Genomic DNA, 19,697 nt, shown 5'->3' on the forward strand with positions numbered 1-19,697 from the left:
TTCCTGATGTAGTTATATATTCCTAGTTGAATTATATATATATTTCATGGTTGGTAAATTTCTTGCACTTCTACATGGAGCAGGTACGCTGTATTTGCATTTGAACACATCATGCTCATTTCACAATTTTTTTTTGATTTTCCAGTAACTCATTTCAATACAGTTTGGTATAATCTGAACGAATAAATGTGGCATCCTGTCTAATGTTGTGTGTTATTACAAGACGTTCCCTCATTTACCTCAACCCTGCTAACAGAGACTGACAGCCCCAATCAGTCATTGTTGAGTATGAGTTTGATTAGCCTGACTGCTAATGACTGTGGAAGTTCACACACACACACACACACACACACACACACACACACACACACACACACACACACACACACACACACACACACACACACACACACACATTCTGGTGGTTAAATAATAATCAATAGAGGCATGGAATGTCACCACACACCTACCTTGCTTTTACACTGAGTGTGACATAAGTGCCACTTTTTTTAGTAAAGGAGACCTAATTTTAATTGGCATGATTGGCAGGAATTTTTTTCATCATTTATAATTGATGTTAGGAAAACAAATTTGTCAGAATGAGATCATATTTGCTTCTGATTTGGATCATTACAGTTATGTGTAATATTAGTATGTATAAGTATATACGAGAAGTGAATCTGTAAAGCATTTTGATAGTGAGTTTAAAAAACATCAAATTCTTGCAAGGATTATTCTTCAAAATCATATCAAACGTCAAGTTGTACATAGAAGCTCAGAGTGACTCACATCATGCATCAAAATGAGGGTAACAATTTCCAAATGTGCCTTGGGAATGGAGCTGCATGCCAAAAACCAACTACATTAAGTCATTTTAATGGTATAGACACATGGTATGGATTCTATGATTTCTATCTATTTTGGGGGGGGACTTGCCAAGAACTCATGCAACTTTAAGATATGTGGCAACCAGGACTGTGACAGGGTGATCTCTCTTGGGCACATAGTAAGGACATTGAATGAATCTTTCAATACATACAATTATACCACCTCTTTGTCTGACCTCACAATAAGGGCTTTCAGTACATGCAGCAGGCTGCTTAACATACTAATTGTGGGTGTTTGGTGTTTTATGCCCCCAACTTCAGTGCCTGGAAGGCACTAGGATAAGGCAATGGTTAAGGTTAAGGTTAGGGTTAAGGTTAGGGTTAGGGTTAGGTGCCTTGAAGTCAACGGCCTCAGCATTGCCTGGAAGCGTTGGGATGAATAAACTAGTGATAAACAAAAAAAACAAAATGAGCCTTCACAGCATGGAGTTAGAAACAGTTGAGGGGATAAACTGAACCCTAAACAATCATCACCATCCTCTCAAGGTGCATGACGGGGTTTCTTGAGGCGCTCTATTGTGTCAGCAGTGATTAGACTGCATAATACTACCTGTCCCATACTAAGAGAACTGTGGTACGCTGCCTGCACTGCAAACGCAGACTATCCTAGATGGCTATTTACATCATTTTATCAAATATTGAAATGTACTTGCATGGTTTCTATCCTGTATACAGTATGTTTCTTTAATTGTCTGCGTATAAGTTTGTACGTATAATATTTTATCTGTGTGAGGAAGCTGTGAGGTTCCCAAGTCACTGATTATACTATATAAATGTCAAGATTACACACATAAACACACAAACACACATACACACACAAGCGGGCACACTTACACTCCAACTACACACTGTCAGCAAAATGGATTCATGTTTGGTATTTACTGAAATGCTGACTTGAATGAAAATATTATGCTTCCAAATCTGTCAACGTGCCTTCAAATCAAGCAGAAAATGCAAAATCTGCTGAAATATGCAGCTGCCAGGAGACATGACATTGCCCAAAATGCAAGTGCTCTCTATTAGTATTCATGCAATAGCCTACATTGTCAGCATATGTGCACGATTAGGGTAGCTGCAGACTCAGTAAAGTATGTAAGATTTAATTTTTGGAGGAGTTTCTTTCACTCGCAGTCTTTGACCTTGTCCTTAGAGAAAAGCGTTTTAATTATTATGTTAAATTATGTTGTTGGTAGGATTGAAGTTTTCCCTGCCAACAGTTCATGGAGTGAACAGAGGTCTTACACTTCTAAGGGTCTATAGGAAAAGATGTTTCAATGATTACCGGATTTCACTAAAAGTCTGTATGTTGCTAATTAAAAGGTTTCCAACCCTGTGAAAGAGGTCCTAATGCACTTAATGACCATGTACATGATACCACGCTAAAAGACTGAGGCTAAAGCTAACAGATCAAAATCGTTTATTTTTTATTTTTAGGTTAGGTTGACAGGTCTGCCGTGCCTAGTTACACTTGCTAAGAAATGTTTGTACAATTGCTGTTTAAGGGAGGGGTTTAGTAAATGATCCCAATAACGCAGGTTTGAAAAACTTTGCTGTCTCCTTTAACAAACAGGCTAAACTAGAAAGAGCCCTACAACATCCTCTTCACCTTTGTAATACCACTGCTGATGTTACCTTGTGTTCTTTAATCTATCCCTGATAAATATATTTCGAGATGCACCAATAAGCAAAGATCCTGTAATTCTCAGCTCTAAAGCTGCTGATGTAGGATCCTTCAAACTCACTCCACCAGGCAGACAGCCAGAGAGGAGCAGCCAGACAGAAAGCTGCTAATTACTAAGTTCGTGGGGCGGATAAAGCTGCGACAGACTTTAAATATCAATAAGTATGTGCAGCACATCTGCTGAATGGCGTTCAGCAGGTCTGATTGGACTCAGGCTTATCTCAATTCAAGCAGATGGTGGCAGTTTATTTTAAGTGTGCTTGATAAAGACGTGCAGAACATTATGAATGGGCAGAGGGTCGGAAAAGGAAAAAAAAACACAACAGACACGGCACTATCTGAGCTGCACTCATAGTGCATTCATGCTCATTTCCCTGCAGATCAACGTTATCTCCCAGTGTTTGTTTATCCTTTATGGAAACAGAATCGAAAAGTACATAATGTGCATTAACTTTAAATTTGGTGGTTGCCTGTTTTCAAAAGACAAAATCTTCTCGACATAAACAAGATGAGAAAATGGAAGATCTTAGTGAGAGTAACTCAAATCATGCTTCACTAGAACGTGTACAAGAATATTACTTTCCTAATGTACCAGACAGGGCAGTTATTAAAACAAATGTGATGGCAGTATTAACATTCAACTATATATGATGCCCTGTGGAAACTGAATTTTGACCCTCTTGATTGTTTTTAGCTTAATTGTCCTGTGTGGGTATTACGGTAGTAGTGTGTATCCTTTGCAGAGTAATCACAGTACCCTGTGATTTTTCTTTGACAAGACAAAACTAGTCCTGGATTTCACCTTGAACAAATTCAAAGGTTTATTGACCCTGGGTTGAAAATGGGCCCACAGTGCTCCAGTTGAAAGTAGGACAGATTACGGCAGGGACTCTGATCTGGGCTAGATGCTGCCCCGTAGGTAGAAATTCTCAAGAAGCCGCTGGAGCTTCCAGCTGCGGTTGTGTGAGTTTAAATAGACAGTGACAGCCAGAGGGAGAATTTGCCTGTTGGCTGTCAGTCGTGGCCTAAATGTACTTTGTCACAATAAAGATGATTTATTTAAAGACCACACAGTGCAAGGCAGGGGCAGCATTTTAAGCCATCATGGAAATTAAGCCTTCACTTCCCCAGTTTTGTTTCCAGCGGAGGGAGCTATGCGGAGCTGTCAATGGCAGTTTTAATGGATGCTAATTCATCCTCCAGAGCTCATCATAAATGCCTAGCTCTCTGCCTGTTGTGTAAGCAATGAATGGCATCATCATTACAGCAGAAGCGCAGTGCACTAACCACTTCTGTTTTATGACTCAGAAAAGCTGTGTGCTTCATGCTATTATGAAGTGGAAAACATACCATTCAATTTTCATCATTCAACAATGTGTTTTGCAGGCTTAACAGCAAAACCCTGTCAAAAAAGGCAACTCTTTTTTAGCATTTCAATTCCACGTTCCTCAGTGCTTAATCCTGACTACTTGATTGAACCGTCTGAATGGCTGAGTGCTATTCTGCAAATAGAAAGATTACTGTTGGTTAAAGATAGAGTGAATGGGATTTTCCAATCTCCACCTAAAGAATACACTGTGCAGTAGTAGTGACTTATGCGTCAAAGCAACATTGTTTCATAGAGTCATCATAAGGGTATTTTCAAGTAATTCCTTAATATTTAATGTACATATTTTTATGTTAAATACGTTTTATTTAATTGTTTTCTGATGCTGTGATTATAATGATACTATATATTGTCAGCAGTAGTAACACAATATTCCAAATGCCCAAAATACTCACGATGTTTTATATAATTTATGTGTTCATGAAGTATTAATGAGGGTGAGTTGCAAAATTTAATGTCTTGTAATTATCTTGCTGATGTCAACCAGATTGTTAAAATGACACTACCCAGATTTAGATTTATGATGTGTTGATGTCCTGATGTCAACACCAGATATTTATTAAAGGCATTAGCAGCTTTGTGGTTCACATACAAAAATAGATTGTATTTGACCTTGTGAAAAAACTCAACACGTGTCTGGACCACTAGAGCATTTCATGAGCTGGAACCCTTGAAAAATCTAATCTAAATTCCATTATAACTGTGTCTTTTTAGTAAAATTAAAGTCACTTTTGTTAAATAACTTGGCCTTTTTTTAGTGATATTACAGACATCAGTGGACTGTATGTTCTATGTTTTTGCTTGGAAGATGGTAAAAAAACAAGTAAAAAAGGACTTGTAAATGACTTAAATTCATTCATGTTGATAATTCCTTTATTTATTTTTTATTTCATATTTGTTCATCCCACTTTCCTAAACGCACCGCAATCTTTGGAGTGGATCCTTGGAGCTCAACACAATATACCATTAAATAAAACATTTCAAAAGAAATTATCTGAAAAATGCATTGTCACAACGCTGAAACCAGGACTTTTATTTTTAGCTCATGTAAAATTTGACGTTTTGGAGACACACGGTTAGTGACAATAAGGCTATGATTGGGGTGATTAAATATACATATGAGTAGGGCTCACAAAAATAATAGAATGAAGAGCCATATATGCACGGAGGGGCTCAAAGATAATGTACTAGGTCTGGATTTTGGTACTACACCCCAGTCTCTGGTCTCAGACATCATGCCCGTCAGTTCCTAGAGTTGCATTATTCATTATTATTTTGATGATAATATTATAGCAAAATATGTTTCATGTCTTTCCACCTTAAATTCAGTGAAATTAAGATACAGCCCTAACTCCGTTGTTAATGACACAAAGCATTAACCCCAAACAGAGGAAGCTCATCAGGGGATGCTGGTAAACGTCAGAATGAGACCATGCCTCCACACCGCCATGTTGGTTCAGACTGAAGACAGAGAGCCTGTTGGCTCAGAGAGATGATCCCAGAAATGCATTCACCATGAAAGGAACCCCAGCAGCCGTTCCTCTGATACTTTCGCTCTGATTCACCGCTGTGAAAGCTTGTCTTCCCCCCTTTTTTCCACCCTTCATGAAAAGATGCCATTTCCTTCCCTCTGTGATTGCTGTGATGTTGAGTCACCCAGAGACTAATCCTGGAAATAATAGAGATTAAGCTTTTCCCCCAGTTTTTTTCAAGGTGCTATAATTTCTCCAGCTCATAATCTTTTATCCCTTCTCAATACAGACTGTATGGCTGCTGTGACCTATCCTCCCAGTTTCCATGAAAAAGCTATCTTCCTGCTTGGAAAAAGAAAGTGAATACAGATTAGAACGAGCAGGAACTGGTTCGTTTTTCAAATGTGGAATTATTTTTTGTAGAAAGGATGAAAAATTATATGATCCCCACTCATTTCACTGTTTGCTAAGCCCCTGCCATGAGCAAAAGTGTAATGGATTAAATAGTGTGTTTGTCTGCTGTAACCTGTAGTCATTAACATGTCCAGCTAACTAGCTTACCTACAGTTAAGTTTGGGAAACATCAGCAGCTCTGTTCTGCTCATTTTTGGACTTTGGGATGTTGATATTCAAGCATTTACTGTTAACATTAAAGGTGAAAACATACCATTTAACAAATACCAACAAATATGTAAGCTAACCAGGCAAAAAAAACACTGCAAGAGTAATGCTGTTTCTTTATTTACATGTCTTCTATGTTGGTCATCAACTAGTGAAATACTTATTTTCGCAAAGTTGACTGAGCCTTCTTTTAGCATCATATATGTAGCTATTTTTTTTTTTAAAGCTGAAAACATTACAGGTAGATGCATGTGACTGCAAAATATAGGGTCTATATATATTTTCTGTCTTACAGAATACAAGTACCGTAGTTTTGCTAGGGTTCTTCCCCCTTTTACAGGTTATAGGAGGTTATTTTTTATCTTAAATGGTAACTAAATCCCTCTACTCAACCTTTTTTTAAAGTTGTGGGTCATTGAGTTTATGAATTTGAGTTCATAAAGTTCTAAAGTAATGAATGACTATTTATAAAAACTAATCAAGGCCTTGCTGCTTAACACATTTCCAGCATGATTAGATGAAACTAATATAACCGCAGCTTTAGTCCATCTTGTCAAAGTTAGCACTTTCTGGACACCAATGAGATGGGTAATTTAAAAAGGGACAGTCCCGTCAGAAGCGCGTTCCTCTTGTTGTTTGTCGCCTGATGTTGTACAAATTCTCTAGATGATGGCAGTTTCTAGTTTGTTCAGCACAAAACACAGTTTATTAAACGTCTCACCCTGCTGTGTTTTTGTGATATATGCATGGGAGATTAATGAGATCAATTTCAGATTTGTGTAGAAGAGGGAATTAATGTCCCCAAAAGTCATACTGACAGGCAGATTAAGCACATCGGCCTAGCGGAGGGAAAAACAGTATCTCATCCGCCAGTGGTTGTCTCTCTTTCAATTTCTCTCATTTGCGCTCGACTCAGTGTAACGCAAGTCAATACACTCTCATTGGCATCAGTGGTACATGAACTGTCCTGGTGGAGCCTTTAAATGAAATTGGAATTCATCAAAAACAAAATTGAATCAGTAAACACATGTTCTGTCTGTGTGTGTGTGTGTGTGTGTGTGTGTGTGTGTGTGTGTGTGTGTGTGTGTGTGTGTGTGTGTGTGTGTGTGTGTGTGTGTGTGTGTGTGTTTTCCACAGAGATCTGTGTGTGTTTTCCACAGAGATCTGTGGTGCACATTACACATTCAGGATCAGATAAACAGTATAATCAGCTTTAATCATTTCAAATTCTAATCTAAATAATGCATGTTGAGTGCCTGTAAATCACTGAATAAACTGAATAACAGTGCTAAAACAAGATAAGATAGCAAGTAATACAATGTATATTTAATAAAGATTAAGATAAAACAACTTGGCTTTATTGGGTTGATTAGGAGTTACCTTTAGAATTGGCTTCCCCCCCGTTTTAGAAGGTTTTTCAGCGATGTTATTCTCACAGATTTGTATTTTACTCCCGAATTACAGATGATTAAATTAACATTTCTTCACACGTTAATCATTCCTCATGCCTCTGTATTGGTCTTTCTAACCTGCCTGTAGTCTTTTCTGTTTTTAGTTGCTAGGACTTATTTGTCCTTTGTCTTGTATTTTGACTGAGGTGATTCCGGCTGTATTTTTTTGGTCAAAACTGTCTCTTATCTGTAGGGACAGAGATATAACTGCCAATTTCTATTCATGGCTTTGAATCAGAAAGAAATTCCCTTTTCTTTGTGTTTTCTGTTCCGTGTTTCAGACAGGCAGTTTCAGTTTGTTCAGTTTTGTGTCTGTCTGGTTTGAGATTGTGACGCAGCGCTGGTCTGAAGTTAATCCCTCACTGGTGTGCTGGAGTTATGTGGTTGGTCAGTCTGTTGACCAGCTGAAGGAATGAATTCTTGAAGGGGTTCATCTTTTGGTAATAGTTTGCTTCCCAGAACGTAACATTTCTTGATTATTTTTTTGGAATACTTTTTAGCCAGATGCCAGTTGGTCGGTCGGTCCACCACTTTGGTCCAGACTGAAATATCTCAACAACTATTGGATGGATTGTCATGAAATTTAGTTCAGACCTAGAGGATGAATCCTAATGAAGCTGATGACTTCCTGTCTGACAAGAGCTTAATGTCTTAACAACTATTGGGTGGATTGCCATAACTTTAGTTCAGACATTAATATCTCCCTCAGGATGAATTGTTGGTGATTCCTTTACTTTCCATCTAGCGCTATCATCAGGTGAACATTTTGATTTATTCAATACTTTGGTTTATGACTAAATACCTGCAAAACTAATGACTTTCCCATCGGTTTTCCCATATGTTGTGTTGACTGCTAATTAGCAATAGTAAGCATGCTAACACACTAAAACTAAAATGGGAAACATTATGTACCAAACATTATCATAAAGCTTTTTGTATGACTTCTAAAATAATTCCCCTCTGCAGCACTGTTCATAACATTTCTTTGAGCATGTTTGAATCTTTTCCCTTTCCCTGTTGTCTCCTCGCTCTGCTCAGGCTTTAAGAACCATTTTGAATATGGGACCAGATTAGTAAAATCATGCTAATGCTCAAGGACTTTAAAACCCGCCGCATCCCTGGAGATAAAACCTGAAATCAAGAGGTGAAAGAAGCAGAAAATCAGGGAATAATACTTTCTTGCTGCTGTGCTTTCTTAGCACTATGAAATAACATAATTAGATTCAAACATTGAGACTGACTGTAATAACTCTTCATAATATTTAGAGAAAAAAAAACAACACACTTTGTGAGATTTGGTTGCTATATGCAACAACAGTCTCTTCACATATCTTTCCTATATCCAAAGTTGGTGAGTCATCTTTCTTCATCTTCCAGTCGTCATCTGGTATGTTAATACTTCTGGATTCATCAGTCAAACTTTTCTTGACATTTTCCGTCCCAGTAGGGCCAAAGCACCACTCCACCTTCAGTAACCACAGATTTTAAATCCATACCAAGTCAAGCTTTGTCTTTTAAATGAAAGAAAAACACTTGATATTGTATTGGAGGAGAAAACAGACGGCTTCTTGCAACATGTCTGGTTTCTCATCCCATTTTATTTTTATTTTACTTGGAGATAGAGAACATGAAAAAATACTTCACTGTCATCTTTTAGTAAAGTTTACTTTTTATGTAGCTGTGTAAAACAGGTTTTAAAGTCAAGTCTTTATTATTGAGACTTTCAAGAAATATTATTCTACCACTATCTGGCCTGCATCCACAAACAACATGACTGCATACAATGCATCTCTGATTCACAGTTATGCTTATAATTTGAAATTTCAAGTGGAAAACTGTCAAGAACCTCTGTTTTCTTGTACTCAACAATGCCACACTTCTGGTGTCATTCCTTTTATACTGGTATCTCTATGAAAACACTTTTTTCTTTAGTATTACAATTTATATTGATATCCAATTGATATTTAAAGGAACTACCCATAGAAATGTGAATCCTCACCTGTTGTACATTAGACAGAAAAAAATGCTTACAACATTCACCCATGAACTGAATCCTGATTCACTGCTCACTTATATTAGTTTGAACTTGTTTCTGTCATTTACACATGACCTTCTAACTTAAAAACCTCAGGATTTTCAACATACAGGCATTAAAACAATCGCCATGCTTTTGTAAGACACTGCATTTCAATGTGAGCCCACTGCTGTTTACTTTGGATCTAGACAAAGGTCAGTGCCGTGCTGCTCTTTAAAGCATGAGCAGTCTAAAAGCATTTAGGCCAACCAAATTTAAGCGTGATGAGATGAGAGGTCACGTGGAAGGACATTTTCAAAGCAAATTGTGTTTGTGAAATTGCTGTGGACTCATCAAAACAAACACTGTCACATATGCAAGAAGACAGAAAACTGGTGAGCAATATATAACAAACATACGTACATTACATAAAAAATAAATGATATCAGTCACCTTGGGCCTTGAAACCTCCTTGCAATTCTTTGCTCTTTAAATTGACTGACCCATTTGCAGGCTCTGAGGAAGAACAAAACTACACAATTACACACTCTAGTGCTGTGATGAAAGGCCAGAGACATTTGTCAAGATAAACTATGGACTTGTAAAGCAAGAAAAGGCCACACGAAGCCTCTCATAATTTTATCCCCTTCTATTACTGAAGTCGTTAAAGCTTTACCGAGTGAATCATTCACTGTGGGGATGGGTCTTCTTCATCTCATATGCTGTGAGCTAAACTTCTTCTCTTCTCTTTATCCTTGCGAGTGTATACAGTACGGATGTTCAGCTTTGGTGGTCTCAAATGAAAAAAGGGTGACATTTGTGTCTCTCTCCAGATGTGTGTTTAAGATTGAGAATCTTGACAGTGATGTGCTTAATCAAATATGGTCATCCCTGCTGTAGGTGCCCTCTCCCAGAACCAGGTCCACCCACTCTTGGGCTCCCTGTCTCTGCCAGGTCGACCCCTCCAGCCGCAGACTCATGCCCAGCTGGAGCACTTCCTGCCGCTCAGGGTCAACAGCTCCTCGCCGCTCAGTCTCTTCCCCAATTTCAGCACCGTAAGTTACCATATCTCATTACCACATCAAAACGAACTTCAGTGGGGTGCCTCCAAGGCTTAGGGGTTTGTTCCCCTTTTTTTCCTGGCAACTCTTTACTAAAAATGCCAAATACACACACAGTATGTTTTGGTGTATATATAAGACTGGTATTAAGGTCTGAAATTACAATCTTTTAATCCTACCCTCAAATTAGTTTAAAAAACAAAAGATGTGAAGCAGAACTATTAAACTGAAAGACATGTCTTACTTACGGTAAACAACTTTATATAACTTCAAATGTGCACGGTGTAACCTTTTAATATAGGAAAATTTTAACAGATAAGATAAATAAATATAACTTGGCTCCGATCAATGCCAAAAAAATATATGATCGAGACATCCCAAATACAACACTTTTTTCTCACACACACAAATGCATGTTTGGAGTGGCAGACTTTCATAATCTTTATTTAGCTTCTACACTGACAATTCAGTAGGAATGCACTAAATCTATCAGGCATGTGGGAAAAGATTCCTGTGTGACACCTAACGCTAAAAACGTCTATCAACCAACAAAAAGAAGTAATCAAAAATGTGAATGCAGGACTGTAATTTCCTCCTCTTCTATTCTGAAAAACATACACATCTTGCATTTTTTTTAAATTTGTAAATGTGTAATTCTTAAAAACTTTTGCATAATGTAGCATTGGACGAGATGTTTAAGGCAAACTAATCTGCCTTCACCAAATAACATCACACCATGCAATATTTCATTAAATCACAGGAGGACTATTACTATATAAAATAATATGTTATATTTTTTTAATGAAAAGAAAAGACAAGTTTTTCACTATTGACCTTTAAAGGTGGCGGTAGTAGTTTAAATAGTTATTTTGCATTGCTGTGCTTATTCTGGCCTAATCATCAAAGATAAAAGTTTATGCTTATGCCAGTTTATACTTGACTGGGATCACAACATAAAAACATTTAATTAAATAAGACCATTACCATGCACTCAGCGGGTTAAACATATCCAAAAAGGGGCTGAGAGTGACCATCTGTTTCAGAAAAGATTTGTACTTAAGTCATTTAATTGATAGTATGGGAAGTATTTGTTAATATTTCAAACTCTTTTTGTCTTATGGCACTTGTGGTATTTTATGGTTTAAATCACTGCTTTAATGAAATTGCCAGTTTGCTCTACTCTATCACAGAAGCAGGACTAACATGTTCATGTGTGTCCATGTGTGTGTGTGCGTGTGTGTGTTTGATCTCGTAGATGGACCCAGTGCAGAAGGCAGTGATCAACCACACCTTTGGCGTGGCTCCACCCAAGAAGAAACCCATCATCTCCTGTAACATCTGTCACCTGCGCTTCAACTCCACTGTGAGTCAGACACTCGTTCAGTCCTTTCCCCTGATATCTCAGAGGAAAATCTTTTTTTCTTTCCTTGAGCTTTCTTTGAGCTTTCATCAGATGAACAAGATAGAACAAAAGCTCAATGGACTTCTTGTTCATTTACTGCAATAAGGTGTAAAAATGCCTTTGACCACTCAGCTTTTATCTGCTTGTCTGTTTACTGCAGAATGTGGTCATTCCTTAAATTACATCAACACATGGTGCATTTTTATATGATAAAGTGAAGGATTGTGTTGAATAAACATTATCTTACTTTACTCACTGCGAGACCTGCTGACCCTCTTGATGTTTGCTGAAAATAGGCTTTTCTAAACAACGTTTATAATTGTCTCATGAACTGTCATCTAAAGCTTATCTTTGGATAGTTTTTGCAGCCAAGTGTCCATATATTTGCAGCTCACTTAATAATTTTTTGCATACTATTGGTCTAAAAACAATGTTGAAGCAGGCTATGCTTCTCATCAGTCTAATGATTATGTCTACAGCTTCCAATTTTTCTTTTTCAATTACCCAATGGGTTCTTAAAGGATAATCACTAGTTGCTTTTTTCCTCCTTATCACACCTCCCTTTTCATATTCATTTGGCTATGATTCCTATGGAGTTCATTTTAACATATTTGCATTTATATTGTTAAGAGGAACCTGGTGGAATGACAATGACTCTTCTTTGAATGAATTGTGAAACTTGAAGAAGGCAGGTCACTGGCACGAGCACATTTACCCTTGCTTCCTGATCAGTCTCCCTCACTCTTTGCTCTGTACTTTTGGACACACAGTGATGCTGTAAGCAGTTTGTTTTCTAGCTAACAGGCTCTCTCCTCCTCCCCTCTGTGTCACCTGCAGCTGCGCTGAGAGTGCTGGTTGACCCAGGAGTTGGATGCCAGGTTACAGGCAGGTACCAGGTCCCAATGGAGCTGCACTCAGTGGCTGGAATTTGCACTTGAAAGAGAAAATTGACTAAAAGAATAGTTAAGAATGTGTCAAGTCTTTTCATATTGTATACTTGATGCTTGTGTAGTACATACAGTAGCTTTAATTTTCACAGTCACTCATATTTAGTTTTTATATTACACGTACAGCTTCAGATGCCATTCACTGTTCAACGCAATTAGGAATCCGCAGTTTGATACAAACTAGGATTTCAAAGTTCAACCAAAGCTAACATGATTTAACAGTAGTATAGCACGCTGAATTCAAGTGGTTATTAGGATTACATTTCTGGTAAGCATAAATAATGCATATATCAGTTTGGACCAAAGTGATGGATGGACAGACTGGCATCCCAAGAGCTACACCGCTAACAAGGGGAATGAAAACATCAAGTTTTTGAAATTGAAAAAAACGGGATGTTTAAAAGAGGGAAATTTAAACCCAATGAATAGAGAGAGATGGTTTCCTAAGTTTAATATGAGCAGTATGAACATGTGCAGCAGTCACAGTAGGCAAAATGTATGGTGCAGCTATAAGTACAAGTGATGGAAATAGTAAGTTATTATATACAGAATATACAGTATTTAGTTGCTCATAAAATTAAGTGCCTCTACAATAGAGGGCTTTATTGTATTGAAAATGGAAAACGGGATCTGTTTGCTCAGTACGAAGACAAAGACGGGTGGCTGTGAAAATAATCTATTGTTCATATTACATAACCGGTGTGCATGAAAAAGGAATAGACTTGAATATATTCTAATTATTCCTTTAAGGCTGTTAAACTCACTGAAAAAAAGCATGAAAGATTCAAGCCTCAACACATTATATTCTAATTTTGCTGCCCTTTTTTGTGGAGAACAGTTGTTGCTCACTGTGTATAAGGCGTTTGGGCATCAGTGGTGTGAGAATGCATAAAGCTGCTTGAATCTAGGTCAGCGGAGGCCAAGCTGTCCTGACAGTCTTCTTTAGGTGTCTTTAACTGAGGATCTTTACCGTCCTGGGACACTTATTGTACATGCTATTCTCTCTTTACGTTGCTATGGTGGAACATAGTGAACCCATACTACACTGGCATGCCAGATAATATGGTAGTATGCAGATTGGAGCAGATTCAGCCCTCTGACTCAGTTGAAAATCACGCTGAATGGTTAGTGTGTGCACTGACATTCAACGTAGCCAAAGGGCTCGTTCACCCTTTGCTCAGCCCTGTATCCCCCAGCACACACTTTGACCCACTGTGGTACCCTTTCTGTTTGTGGAGTAGCTGAAGCTTCATCTAAAGTGTTGATGAGGAGACCCCCACCACTCTATGTACACAGTCACTGAAAGATCACCACTGCACACTGAGCTCAAAGGCTGTACCGTGTACATGGGAAACTGGATAATTTGACAAATTATCTAACAGCCTTGTGTGAAGCTAGATACCTAAAGTCTTGTTACACTGTTCCAAACTCAGACTACCTGTTTATACTAATGCACTTTTGTCTATTATATACAGAAGGTCACTAGGGTTGCAAAAATGTGTGCTTTAAAGGATGATGCTGGTTATGTTCGCATGAAAAGAACAAAACCGACAATGCCTTAGTCCGTCTAGTTTCCCTTCCTTGTCTGTGGTACTCAAGCCCATTTGTTACTAAAAAATGTGTTACAAATATATAGTTTGTCCTCACCTTCCGCTTTCTTGGTGTTGACATCCTAAACTCCGGTCGATTCGGGAAACATTCTCCGAACTAGAACTGACAATCACATTATATGTATCATTTTTTGAGTAAAATTCTCATTCTCATCAAAACAAGTTCCTTCCCGAGGCTATTTTGCCGCGGCAACGCAGCCCAGTGCCATGGCAGTTCGTGAAATGGTCACTTTATTAATCTATCGATTCGTGTACACGTTAATGTTGTTATTTTCGTGTGTTGATTACAAATTTTGTAGTAATTTCAATGGGAAGCCTGTTTTGTGATCACAGAACGATTAGCAAGTAGTATTGAAAATCTGCACAGGGAGGTTGGTTGGGGTGGTGTATGGGTCAAACAACACAGGACTTTCACCGTGGAGACCGGGGATTGCGTCCCATGCGTTGCAGTTTCTTTCCTTGTTCTTCTCTTCCCAACCACAACCGTCCCGTTGTTGTCGGCGTGTCCTGCGTGTGACGTTCCTTCCCCCGTTCTTTTTTTTGTTGCGTGCCACAGAGACCGCAGATCATGTCCCTGTGCCGGGGGAATACGTCCCGTGTGTGGCGGTCCGTCCCGTTGTTGTGGCCAGTGTGTGCCGTTTATTTTTCCTGTTGTTGCGTCCCCCAGAGCAGCCAAGTGGCAGTTAGTGAAATGATCACGTTTTGACATGTACACAAATTGTGACATGTACACGAAATAAACAAGAAAATCGTGGCAGGTACACAAATCAATAGATCAAAATAACGTGACTATTTCACAAACTGGTGTGAGACCGGGTGGGGCCCATTACCTGTGTCTGGTGGCCTACCAAGAAAATTTTGATTGGTTTAAAGAAATGCAGAAAAACCAGAGCACATTTCACTCCCTTCCGCAATGTTTCGCAGCACTGTGGAGGAAGGTCTGGCAATGTGAGACTAGGCTTTTCCTTCTTAGACTATACTTGTTAGTAAGATCGATTCATTGTTGTCTTTTCATGGGATTTGTTGACAATGACAAAAATATTTAATATCATCAGACCTATCATTTATGACTTCTGCTTGTTTTGTTTTTCTTTAATTTTGATGTTTTTGGTTCTTTTTGCCGAAGCGCCTTAATTGGGAAAATAAATAAAGAATCCCATCTTTTTCAACCACATCTCCGACTCATCCTAAATGTGTTTTTCATTTGCTCAACTACCAGTTACATTGACCCACAACAATTATCTTTTGGGCTTTTATGACCTTTAATTAAGTGGACAGCTTGAAGACAAGAAAGGGGAGAGAGAGGGGGGAGGACATGCAGCAAAGGGCTTTGGTTTGGACTAGAACCCCGACCACTGTCTATATGCAGTAGAGCACACTCTACTGGGTGAGCTAGAGGTCTCCCTGGCTTCTGCATGTTTTGTACACTTGATTTCATGTATAGTTTTCTCAAATTGATTAAGCTATTTGAACTTTCCACCTTCCAGGAGTAGGTTATAGGACTTTCTTACAGGAGAAAATCTATTGAATGCGATTCAACATTTTGAGAAACAAAACAAAATGCTTTACTTTATTGCTATTTGTTTCCTACAGCTAAGTAGAGCATATGCAATGTATAGATTTGCTGTGCTATACAGAGATATTAATGTGTTTATGGATTACCAGATAAATGTGTTTTGCTTCAGTTGCTTTGCTTCATTGTTGGTACACTTCTACTCGCTTGATCCACCTCTGTAGAGCACACATTCCTTCATCGAGAACCATCCACAGCCATTTCAGGATCCCAAATCTGCATGCATCTGTTGTCAAACTGCCACAAACGTGCTTTCTCTCACAGAGGAAGGCACACGGGTCATTTTGTGCCGCAAAATGTCAAACATGGGCCATTTTGTGTCACAACGAATCAGTGGAAAGATGAGCCAGTGAGCTCAGAGGACGCTCATGAGATGCCACGAGTCCAACCGATGCTCATTAGTGCACAACCGTGACGATGATGATGATCAAAATGGCAATGTGACTCTTCCTCTGAGTCAAATGCTTAATCACATAATTTTTCCCTAACTCCATGGAAGCATGTGAAGCCAAAGAGATGGAACAGATGGAAAGAATACAGTTTACTGATTTTCACGCTGCACTTCATTAATCTAATTAATGTTTGTTCTGCTCGTGTGTGCTTATTTGTGTGTGTGTGTGTGTGTGTGTGTGTGTGTGTGTGTGTGTGTGTGTGTGTGTGTGTGTGTGTGTGTGTGTGTGTGTGTGTGTGTGTGTGTTGGTCAGACCCAGGCGGAGGCCCACTACAAAGGTCACAAACATGTTCGCAAGCTGAAGGCCTTAGAGACCCAGAGGAACCGGCAGAAGAATGGACACAGTCCATCCACAACAGGAAAAGACGGAGAGCGAAGGAGGGGGGTGATGGGAGGAGGAACGGTGCCCACAGTCTCACATTTGAAAGACATAACAGGTAGAAATCTTTGTTTTTTTAAAAAGCGCCACTCTCTCTATCCTCTGAGTAATGGGAGGTAATTGGAGAGACGTAAGCACCAAGGCTTGGGTAGCTGCCACTCAGCTGGCTAATTACCAGTTATTACCTGCCCTGCTATCATTGGCTCTGTCAGATAGGTAATTACTCCCATCAAGCAAAGACAGGAAGCCTTAAAGCAATTATGAAGGGGTGCTATCCAAAGAGGGATTTAGTTGTGTTACTTTCTTTGAGTTTAATTTTGGTTACAAATCAACAGTGGCTCAACACAACCACGTACAGTTCCTTGTTCCTATTATGAAGCGTGTTCATAGGACATGTCAAAGAGAGTAGACAATTATGGGAAAAAGCCCAGAACTATGAGTTTTGTATACCTACATGTTTTTTTTTTATGTCAAAGTTAGGCTAAACAGCGAAAGGTGAAAAAAATGGAGAAGTCAAGGCAGGGAAGAACAGTCCTTTGGAACGTAAGCAAATATCTAGATTTACTTTAGTTTAGATGATGGAATTTACATGTTGGTAGTAAGTAATTCACTTACTTTGGACGGTAGTCAATAAAGGCAGGCCCTTAGTCTATAAGGACTTCAACACTGACTTCAAAGAATAAGTAAGGCTGCAACTAACGGAGGAAAAAAATGGTGACGTCTTCAAACGTCCTGCAAATCCTCACAGCTGGAACCAGCAAATATTCGTCTTTTTTTTTAGATGATACACCCAAATGATTAATCAAGTATTTGCCAAATTTCAATTAATCAAGTAATAGTTTCAGCTCGAAAGACAAGCCAGGTTTAAAAATAGCTTTGCGAGTTACTTTGATGCCCAGCGCAGACAGACAAAGAGGTGCAACAATAGTGCATTCCAAGCAGATGAGGCATCTCGAGGCCAGGTGTGGGAATTTGGTGAAAATTGGGTCTTTTATACTGAGAATAAATGTCTAAAATAAATGTCTATCTGTAATTTTCTATTGTAGGTGTAAACTGCAATTTAGCTTATTAAAATCCCCCCAAAACTGCACTTTGGATCCCATAAAAAATTCAGAGGACACGAGTGCCCTTATTCGTAGCTATTTAGCAATTATTATAGCTATTAGTTAGTTAGTCTATGGAAGTAAATCTGTTTCATCAGATTGGGAAATTTAAAGCCATTGAATTTCTAGCACTGAATATTTCTGCATTAAAATGATGTACCTGAATTTCTTTGCCTCTGATTTTACTCTTCACATTTTAACACTGAATTTTAAACATTGCATTTTGCAGTTGAATTTGGCCTGTTGAATTTGAGGAAGTCAAAAATATCTTAGTTGAATAGATTGTATTTTGCATCTGAATTTGGTACATTGATTTTTTTGTTTATTTCAGATTCTGAATATATGAAATAAGAAAAATAAAGGTGAGAATTGTTGAAAATTTGAAGGGTCAAATTTAGTGTCAAACAATTCTTATTCATAATTTTAATGCATAAATATTCAGTGCTAGAAATCCAATGGCTTTTTAATTTTAAAATCCAACGAAACATATTAACTTCCAAATTCTTCGGCAACATTGCCTAGACAAGTGATGTTCTAAGATTAACAACTTTGCGGTCTTTTACTCACTCTACTTCTCATTCGGCCTGACTAAAAAAATGCCACCATCTTCCTTTCAATACTCTGGATAGTTTTCCTTTTAATGTTTGCTAATCCCCCTCCCAAATTCTTCCACCACCTATCAATTTCCTTCAAACCACACAATGATTAGCCTGTTACATTCAGCGGTTGCCATGGTTTTTGAGTGATGGTAAAAGAGGGGGCTGCTGCAGAGGGAATGACAGTTGACAAAGAGACAAAGGGAGATTGATTGAGATGGCAGAAAAAAAGAGCAAAAAGATACAAAAATCAAAGAGAGAGGATGAGAGCAGAGAAGTAAGTAGGTGAGGAGAAGTAAAAGTATAACAAGGTTATATTAATGAAATAGAACAAAGGAAAAATAGCAGGTCAGCTGCACAAAAAGATAAGAACAGGAAGATATATTCATACCTTGATTGTGCAGAGTTCATGTACTGTTGTGGTATTATAAAACTGTTTTCTGTGGATTCACCCTCATGAGTGAATCTTGTTGATGGCACATCCAGTGTTGGTAGCTAAACTGAACCAGTGCAATTCTTAAATTGTTAATCCAACACAAATTTATTTATATCTGTACCGGCTATTGTCCGCTGCAGCTCTCCATCCAGATGAACAGGTGTATTAATAATAACAAAGCTAAAAAACAAACAATTAAATAATATAAGCTTCATGAACAGAATTTCTCTGTCATAGATAAACATTTAATGAATAGATTATAACACTATAATGGAACTGTAAGCACATATAGATGTTTATCGATGTATTTTTCAACAACTAACAACTAAAACTCTTCCTGTGGGCACTCATAAGTGGAGGCTGGTTTATGAACTGACATTGAAGGACATTAAAGTTAAACAATGTTGGATTAATATAAAATATGTCTTCCTCTGAGAAGTTGTAATTGTTGACCAACACTTGATATTATAACACATACAAAAATAAACACATAGGTGTATATAAACTAATACAATTACATTGTAGGGTATCATAAACCATTTTGTAAATGGTTATGTACCTATTTTTAATGCTAAATAGGGGGACGTATAGTGGGGCGGCTGTGGCTCAGTGGTAGAGCGGTTGCC

General features: G+C 38.2%; 1 protein-coding gene across 4 annotated transcripts in view; it reads left to right on the top strand.

The window, feature by feature from the left end:
* Positions 1-19,697, top strand: part of LOC116671113 (zinc finger protein 385C) — a 72,946-nt gene that overhangs the window by 49,394 nt on the left and 3,855 nt on the right. For all 4 annotated transcript variants that reach the window (XM_032502072.1, XM_032502074.1, XM_032502073.1 and 1 more), the window contains 3 exons: positions 10,414-10,568; positions 11,830-11,937; positions 16,811-16,994. In XM_032502072.1, the coding sequence (XP_032357963.1) occupies positions 10,414-10,568; positions 11,830-11,937; positions 16,811-16,994 (447 nt within the window). The remainder of the gene's footprint in view (positions 1-10,413; positions 10,569-11,829; positions 11,938-16,810; positions 16,995-19,697) is intronic.

Source organism: Etheostoma spectabile, chromosome 21, assembly GCF_008692095.1.
Source record: "Etheostoma spectabile isolate EspeVRDwgs_2016 chromosome 21, UIUC_Espe_1.0, whole genome shotgun sequence".
In the NCBI taxonomy this organism is placed as follows: Eukaryota; Metazoa; Chordata; class Actinopteri; order Perciformes; family Percidae; genus Etheostoma; species Etheostoma spectabile.